Below are 8421 nucleotides of genomic sequence, written 5' to 3'. Positions count from 1 at the left end.
TTACCCAGCCAGGAATCACCTCTGGCGCCTCTTAAAAATCTGCATCGCTTGAGTTATCTGCTAGTCTGGTCCTGAGGCTGATTGGAGCAATTGGTCACATACCACAGTTAGCAGACTCCTCGACCCATAGGGGACCGCAAGGGGCACCTAGTCTGACCCCCAACCACACTGCAGGATTTAAACCATCCAAGACAGATGGTTCCGGCCTCCGCTCGAAACCCTCCTCGAAGGAGCTTCCACAACCTCCCGAGTCCTCGGTTCTGTCGTCCTGCTGCTCTTCCCTGAGATTCAATCTCAGTCTGCTGTGCTGTAGTTTGAACCCACGGCCTCTCGTCCTGCCCTCTGGGGCAAGAGAGAACAACCTGCCTCCATCTTTTCTATGGCAGCCTTTCGAGTATTCGAAGAGCGCTGTCAATCTCTTTTCCAAACTGAGCATACCCAGTTCCTTGGCTCACGTGGCTGGTGTCCCTCCCCTTTGATCGTCTTTGGCGCTTGCCTTTGGATCCTACCCAGTGTCTCCACGTCCTTTCTGGGCGTTGGTGACCGAAACCGGACACCGTCCTCCAGCTGAGGCCTAGCCAGGGCCCAGCCGAGTGGTCCTGTCCCCTCCTGCAACTTGCAACTACGCCTCTGCTAATGCAACCTAAAATTGCATGGTTTTTTTGTTTTTTTTTGCAACAGCATCACGTGGCCGGGGTTGTGATCCACCGCCACTCCCAGCAGTGCTGCTGCCCAGCCAGTTCTGCCCCGTTCGGTACTGGTACATTTGGTTTTTCTTCCCAAAGTGTAGCCCATCTTCCTTGATTTTCATTTTGTTGGCTCTAGCCCAGTTCTCCAATTTACCAAGATCCCGAGTGGTTCTGCAATTTCATAGCTGAACTCCTGTGGGACTCATGGGTGAATCCCACCTGTTCCTGGTGCCTTATTATGGTAAAATTTCTCAATTTCTTCCAAAACCTCCTCTCTGGCCTCCTCAGACCTGTCCCCTGAACAGAATGGCTCAGGTGGGGGGCTCTTCCTCCCACCCTCAGCGCCGATTTATGTATGTGGCTGTAGGTTTAGTTTGAGCCTTTCATGCAGTTTTGAAAGAGTTTCCATGCAGCTCGCAGGCGTCTCACTCCTGTGTCTAATTTGCATGTCCCAAGTTCCCTTTCTGAGCTGGCTGCTTGGGTAGCGTTACGTTTCATCACATAGCGAGCGCTTCCTCTGCGTTCACCTCTCGCCCGGCTCTGGAAACTTCCTCGCCGCATCCCCAGTCATTACGGGGACAGCTGGAATCCCCCCGTTATTGGGTTCCTGGTTTCGTCCCCTCTCTAAGCTGGAGTATTTCGCCCTGTGGTGCTGCTCTTACTGCTCAAGGGGGCGGCCTAGTCCAAGAGCTTGGATGGGTCAGTGTTTGATTCATTGAAGGTTTTTCCCTCTGCTTTTCTCATAGGGGCAGTCGCCCCCCGGCTCTACCCTGCCTGGCCAGCATGTCTCTGGGATTAGCGGCACTCCAGGGAGCTTTGGGGGGTCCCTGTTCCATCAATAACGAGAGCTGTGGCCGTCAGCACCGCAGACCAGCCCTGGAGGGGGACTTCTGCCCTGCGACTGGGTCAGGCCTGTCCATGCAGAGAGTCCCCTGGGGGGTGAGGTGGAGCCAGGTTCCCCAAAGTCACCTCCAGCCCTGGCCTGGCCTGGCTGCGAGGCTCTCTGCTGCCACCTGGTGGCTTTGACCCAACAGTGTTTCTAGTGCCTGGCTGCCCTGCGGGCGCGGGACCCAGGCAACTGTGTGGGGCCTGGGGGCTGCCACTCGGCTACCGTCCAACAGGCGGGCTCAAGGCCGGGCCACGGGCTGGCCCGTCAATGTTAAGTCTTGGCGTGCAGGGGAAGCCCCAGGAGGTGGGACATTGAGCCTGGGCAAGGAAATGGAAAAGCCAGTACAGGCCTCGATTAAGAAAGGGGGGCAATATAATCAACGCCAATCACCTGGTATGCAAATACTGCAGTCACTTCCCTGGGCAGCCTCTGTCCACCTGCCCCCCTGTGCCCCCACTCCCCTCCCAGAGCTGGGGAGGGGACCCAGGAGTTCTGGCTCTGTGGGGGGGGTGCTGACTGGTTTGGGGTGTGTGTGGAGGGGTGGCTGGCTCAGGGCCCTTCTCCCGCCGCCGCCAACTAACCAAACAAGCCCAAATTTTACAAAACAACCAAAAAAAGCCCCAATTTTATTGAGTGGCTCCCCCACGGCTGGTTTGTTTCAAAAGCAACCCCCTTGGCTAGGAAAATGCAGCGACACCCTTCCCCCCCCCGCCAAGCAGATTACAAAAGCTAAGCAGCACCACTTGGCAACTGTTTACCCCTTCGAGACTGATTCCCCCGGCAGGGGACAGGACATATTTGGGGGGAGGGGAAGTAGACTAGTTCCTCCCCCCCCCCCCCCCAAAGAGTGGAACAACTCGTGGGGGGGGGGGGGAGATGAGCCTGGATTAGGAAGTTAAAGGAGGGGCTGGAGTGTGTGTCCATCCCCACCCTGGTTACAGCCCCTCCCCCACCATAGTGTTAACCCCTGCGGGGGATGGGGTAGCAATCCCCCCCCCCCTGCCAGGCTAGGCACAGGGCAGGGCGGAGCCAGGAGGCACTTAGCATAGGCCCTACATAAACACACCAGGCGCCAGCAGGGCCCCCAGCCTGCTGGCGGGCCCCTCCCCAATAACCATCCCTGAGCAGGAAGTGGGGGGAGAGCTGTCAGAATTGGGGGGCAGGGCCATGGATGCCAGGAGAAGACAGCGTTCCCTGGGGGAGTGGGAGAGGAGGACAGGAGAGGGGCTGAGAGAAGGGACAGGGTGGCCGGGGGGGCTGGGAGACAGGACGGGCCGTGGGCCCTGGGGGGAGGGGGCCCCTCTCACTCGTCAAGGTGCTGCTTGAAGGGGTTGTCATCGGCGCCGCCCTGCAGGGCGCAGTAGACGTACACCAGGAAGGCTGCGAGCGCGCCGAAGAGCAGCAGCTGCAGCCAGAGAGGCAGGTAGCGCCGGGAGCCTCCCCCTGGGCCCCCCCCAGGGCCTCCGCGGGGCAGGGGGTGGATGGCACGGCGTGGCTCCACCCGCATGGGGGGCGGGGCAGGGCGGGCCCGGCAGACCCGCTGGTAGGAGATGCCGTCCCTGCAGTGGGGGGGAACAAAGGGGGGGCAGTAGTTAGTGCTCACAGCCCCCCAGCACCCCCCATCCTGGCACTCTCCAGCCACACACACCACAGTATCCACTCATACGCCCCCAACTCACCCCCCCAGGAGGGGGGGACCCCAAACAGGTACCCAACCCAGCCACAGCCCCCCTTCTGGCACACGTCCGTGACCCGGTCTCACCTCTCAGTCTCCTCCGTCCTGCTCGGGGTGTAGGATGCGGCCTCTCCGATCTGCAAGGAAAAGCACCATCAGCGAACACCAGGCGATGGGGGGCAGCAGGTGCTGTCCAGCTATGGGGCAGAACCCCCTGTTCAGGGGCAGCCAGGTAATACAGGCAATGCATGCCCTCATTTGCATACTCCAGCTGTGCCTAGGGAGTAATTTGCATATCCCCTCCACAGTGGTGGTGCTGAATACAAGCCCTAAACTGGCCACATCCTGCACCCCCAAACTGCCACCTACTGTTGTGGGAACAGCAGGTACTAGGAGAAGAAATGAGATACTTACTGTGAGAGGTCTGGGGGGTACAAATGGGGGAGGGGGCAGCTCACCCTAACTTAACAACAGTGGGCCAGGATTACTAGGTATGTAGGTGCCTTACGGTCCCTCCCTTTGATAACAGAGGAGAAAGATTTAAAGTGTCCTTAATTTAGTGTCATTTAAATCCCTTTGAAAGGGGAATAAAATAAACTGAATTAAGGGCACCTCTGTAGTTGGTGCATGGGAGGAAGTGTCTACACCACGCCAGCGGAAGGTGTTTTCCCCACCCTCTGCTGCGGGCGCCTCTCCAAGAAACGGCGGCGAAGAATTCTTCTGGGGCCTGAGCCGCGTCCGCACCCGCAGTGGGGTCAACCTCACTGCGGCACTGGGGTGCGCCGTTTCGCACAGCCCCCCTGTGACGCAACCAGCTTGCTGTAACTTTTAGGCGTAGACCGGCCTGGACTTCACACGTTTGAGACCTTGCTCGGAAATAAAAAGGGAGGAACTCGACTTGTGGGATTCAATTTTCATTTGCCACAGAGTCGTCCGCAAATCCAACGGGAAGGAGTCGATTTTTAGCAGTAGATCCCAGTGAGCCTCAAGTTCCCCAGACACACACAACCCAAAAATAGAATAAAATTGGATAATAGAAATATATAGCTGGGAGCGCGCCTTAGATAGAATTTATTTACGGGGACTTGTGTTCTATATTTGGATACGGGATGTTGACAATTGGTGTTTTAACGGTTATGAAGTTTACATTTTTCAATCTCCCTGTCTAGGGTCATCAAATAATTATAGTCTACCATCCCCTGACCCCTGCTCTTCCCCCCCACATAACTGCCTGCAACTGTGCAAATTTAAATAGACTAAAAAAAAAAAATTTTTTTAAATGCTCAAAACCCAGAATTTAGCCCAGCTGTGATGATGTAGCAGGCGAGTCTCTGGAGGTGGGGATTTGGCAGCTGTTTGGAGGGCAAACAGAGAAACACTGGCTGAGTCTTCGCAAGCCCAGCCAACCCCCCCGGGCCAAGTGACTTTCAAAAGCTGGCCTGAGCGTGCGTGGCCGGACTAGGAACGAGGGCAGCCAGGGCATCATGGGCCCGTTGATGCTGCCCTGGGCTCACTCTCAGGTTTGGGCCCACACCCCTCGACAGTCCACACGCAAATGGAGACTGTTAGAAAACCCTCAGACCCCGCTACGCAGGGTGGGGCCAAGCCCTGCCATGTGCCATGCGGACGCAGCTCAGCATCAGCCAGGAGCCCCGGGGCCGGCAATTGTAAACCCAGGGTCCCAATGCAGCGTGATCGCCCGCCTGGCAATTCCAGCCGGGCTTTGCAATGGGGACACCCAACCGGGTGAACTGCGTCTCCGGGGGAGAGCGCCAGGGCTGGGCACACCGCAGAATCTCTCCTCATGTGGACATGGGGGCGGGCAGTGTGCGTGTGTCTTTACTTGTTCCTAGTCAGTATTACATTATCTCACACCGGCGGGTCCTTTCTGTCCGGATCGCAGACATTGCCTGAGAACAACAAATCTCTCGAGAGGCTCTAAAACCAGCGGATCAAATTCAGAAATCGCTTCAGCTCATCCGAAACCGCAGTTTTCAGCCAACAGGCAACTGGTCTGGAAAACGTCACCCGGCTCGACTTTCAGTGGCTTCAGAACCCCGTCAGCCGGGCAAGAAATCAATTGTCAGTTACCCCTAAAATGGACGTTCTCCAAACAATTATTTTTTTTGGTTAGAAAAGGGTCTTTTGGGGGGGAAATCTCGTCGTTTTCAGATGGTGACATCATCTCACGAGGCGGAATGGCGGGTCTTTTCTGTCTCAATCTCAAACGGCCGGTTAAAATAATGTGACCGCCGTGAGAGAATAGAAAATGACCCGAAACTGGCAGGGGAACCAAATTTCCAAGCAAAATTTCCCCCCAAAATAATTAAATTCAATTTTGAAATGAAGTTTCCTGAAACTCACTTTTGTGGGTTATATTTTACACCCCCCCCATTATCAACCCGTCTTATCACACCACGTACACGAAGAAAGTCCACGCTATCACCAGACCAGTATCTCGTAGAGACATCTCTAGCAGTTCCCTGCCCTGAACCGGCCCCGTCTCCCGATCACCCTGTTCAAATACGTGACATCTTCCCGACGCTTTGCAGAGCTGAAGTCGGTTTTGCTCTTCGAAAAGGAGAAGTTTGTCCCAAGTACATGAACGTTCGGCCCCAGGTCAAGCTGGGGGGTATGTGGGAGGCCCGTGGACAGAGCCGGGATGGTTTTAGGGACGGGGAGAGGCTGGTAAATTGTCAATCCTAGAAACACGCGTGTCGTAACATCGCGGCACGAGGCATCCCGGACATGGGCAGCGTTTCTGTCCGCACTAAACTCTCTGGCTTTAAGCACGACCCCGAGGCCGGTTCTCTCTCTTTCCTACAGGGTCAAACTGCTGACGGGACAATTTATCCACCCGGCCAAAAATCATCCCCCCGGGAAGTTATATCGGTTTCTAATTGCGCCAAAATTCAGGTCCGGCTGCGCTGGGCCCAACATCACCCGGCAGCAAACAGTTTAAGGTTTGAGTTTTTCAGGCCAGGCCACCAGGATTGCCCCATGGTGCTGGGACGGGGGCAGAGTTGGGGGTTGGAGGTGATAGGATAGCGGGGAGTGCTAAAGGGGGGGTACACCTATTTCCACCCCCCCAGTGCCTTCTACCTTTCCCAGGCCAGGCTGCCCCCACCCCTGGGAGGTTATCTGGGGAGCTTACGTCCCACCCACCCCGTCCTGCCCCCCCCGGGGCTGACTTACTGGCTGGCGGGTGGTGGCTTCCCCCAGGCGACTTGGGGCTGCACCAGAGAGCCAGGAGGAGGAAGAGGAGGAAGATTCTTCGTAGGACTCGGTGTCCACATCTGGGGGGGGGAGAGAGGAGTGGGGTGAGATGCGGTGCTGGGCACGGCTCTCCCCTTCCCCACTAGAGCTCCACCCCTGGAACTCCCTGATGCAGGAATGTCAACATGGCCCAGGGGTGGGGTGTCAAGCCCAGGCCAGGGGAATCATACCAGATTTCTCCCCCCACATCCTCGCTGCTCTGTATCCCCCCCGTTGCCACCCCCACCAGAGGAAATACTTCCCCGACGCCCCCCGGCTCCCCTCTCACCATCCCCCAGGTAGCCGGTGCGACCCTCACGACGAGGGAAATCATACAGCTCCCGCGTGTACATCCTGGTGGGGCTGGAGTCTGGGGGGCAGAGAGACACAGGAGGGGTCAGCGGGGGGCACCTCCACGCCCCACCCCCACAGCAGACAGGGACATTCAGACACCTCAGCCAAGGCACCCCAAGCCTGGGAAAACTCTGCCAGTGCCCCTCACTCCCGCCCCACAGCCCCCTGCTCACCCAGCTCTGTGCCCCCCCCGCCCCGCGGCCCCCTCTCACCGTCCGCCCCATAGCCGCGCCGCTCCTCCTGCCGGGGGTAGCTGTAGGATTCCCGGATGTAGGTCTCGGTGGTGCCAGGACCTGGGGGGGGGAGAGACACACAGGAAAGGGGGGGCTGTCAGTGGCTGTGACTGCTGGCCCCTCCACACACCCCCGGACCCCCACTCACCTGAGTAGCTCCCAGCCCCCACCGAGGGTGACAGCCTGGTGCGCTGGCTCTCGTATTCGCAGATCTTCCTCTCGTAGAGCTTCCGGGTCGATCCTGGGGGAACAGGAGGGGGAGACGGGGGGGGTCAGGTGGGCCCCCATGGTGCCCTGCCCCTCCCCCACAGACGGCATCTGCCCCCACCCCATAGTGCTCCCGGCACCTCCCCAGAGACCCCCCCCTTCCCCCGCAGCCCCCCGACACCCCCTTCCCCCGCAGCCCCCCGACTTCCCCCTCCCCAGAGACCCCCCTTCCCCCTGCAGCCCCCCGACTTCCCCCTCCCCAGAGACCCCCCTTCCCCCGCAGCCCCCCGACTTCCCCCCTCCCCAGAGACCCCCCTTCCCCCTGCAGCCCCCCGACTTCCCCCCTCCCCAGAGACCCCCCTTCCCCCTGCAGCCCCCCGACTTCCCCCCTCCCCAGAGACCCCCCTTCTCCCGCAGCCCCCCGAGACCCCCCTTCCTCCACAGCCCCCCTTCTCCCGCAGCCCCCCGAGACCCCCCTTCCTCCACAGCCCCCCGACTTCCCCCCTCCCCAGAGACCCCCCTCCCCCCGCAGCCCCCCGACTTCCCCCCTCCCCAGAAACCCCTCCCCCCGCAGCCCCCCGACTTCCCCCCTCCCCCTACAGCCCCCCAACTTCCCCCCCTCCCCCGCCCAGCACCTCCCTCCCCCCGCAGCCCCCCCACTCCCCCGAGGCCCCTCCCCCCAGCGCCCCCCGTACCCACGACGGGCCCGTGCGGGATGCCGTAGCGCTGCAGCATGGCGATGAGCTCCGTGTCCGTCAGCCCCCGGTACCGCTCCATGGCCCGGCCGGGGGGGGGCGGGGGTCAGCGCGGGGGGGGGCAGGGCCCGGGGGGGCCGCGGGGGGCTGTGGGGGGGGGCGGGAGCCGCGGTTCCGGCGCGCGGAGCAGGCCCAGGACGGGAGGCGCCAGCGGCGAGGGGAAGTGACACGGGGGGGGAGGGTCCGGGACTGGGCAACGCCCCGCCCCTCTCGCCCCGCCCCTGGCAACGCCCCGCCCCTGGCAACGGACCGCCGTGGCTAGCAACGCCCCGTCCGGCGCGCCCCGCCCCTGGCAACGCCCCGCCCCTCTCGCCCCGCCCCTGGCAACGGACCGCTGAGGCTCGCGACGCCCCGTCCAGCGCGC

The 8421-nt window shown here is 60.3% G+C and overlaps 1 protein-coding gene across 2 annotated transcripts; it reads right to left on the bottom strand.

The window, feature by feature from the left end:
- Window positions 1–2173: 2173 nt before the first annotated feature.
- On the bottom strand, window positions 2174–8212 carry LOC140901949 (emerin-like). Of its 2 annotated transcripts, XM_073321445.1 has the most exons (7): window positions 7998–8210; window positions 7244–7336; window positions 7075–7155; window positions 6798–6878; window positions 6449–6549; window positions 3341–3390; window positions 2174–3137 (listed from the first exon to the last, which is right to left on the bottom strand). In XM_073321445.1, the coding sequence occupies exons 1-7, from the start codon at window positions 8077–8079 to the stop codon at window positions 2882–2884; spliced, it is 744 nt and encodes a 247-aa protein (XP_073177546.1). In that variant the 5' UTR covers window positions 8080–8210; the 3' UTR covers window positions 2174–2881. The 2 variants fall into 2 exon arrangements, with proteins under 2 accessions (XP_073177546.1, XP_073177547.1); XM_073321446.1 differs by lacking the exon at window positions 6798–6878 and having other exon boundaries at window positions 7998–8212.
- Window positions 8213–8421: the final 209 nt, after the last annotated feature.

This window comes from Lepidochelys kempii, chromosome 23 (assembly GCF_965140265.1).
Source record: "Lepidochelys kempii isolate rLepKem1 chromosome 23, rLepKem1.hap2, whole genome shotgun sequence".
Lineage (NCBI taxonomy): Eukaryota > Metazoa > Chordata > Testudines > Cheloniidae > Lepidochelys > Lepidochelys kempii.
Note: the sequence above shows the minus strand (reverse complement) of the source record. Positions and strands in the feature narration are given on the sequence as shown.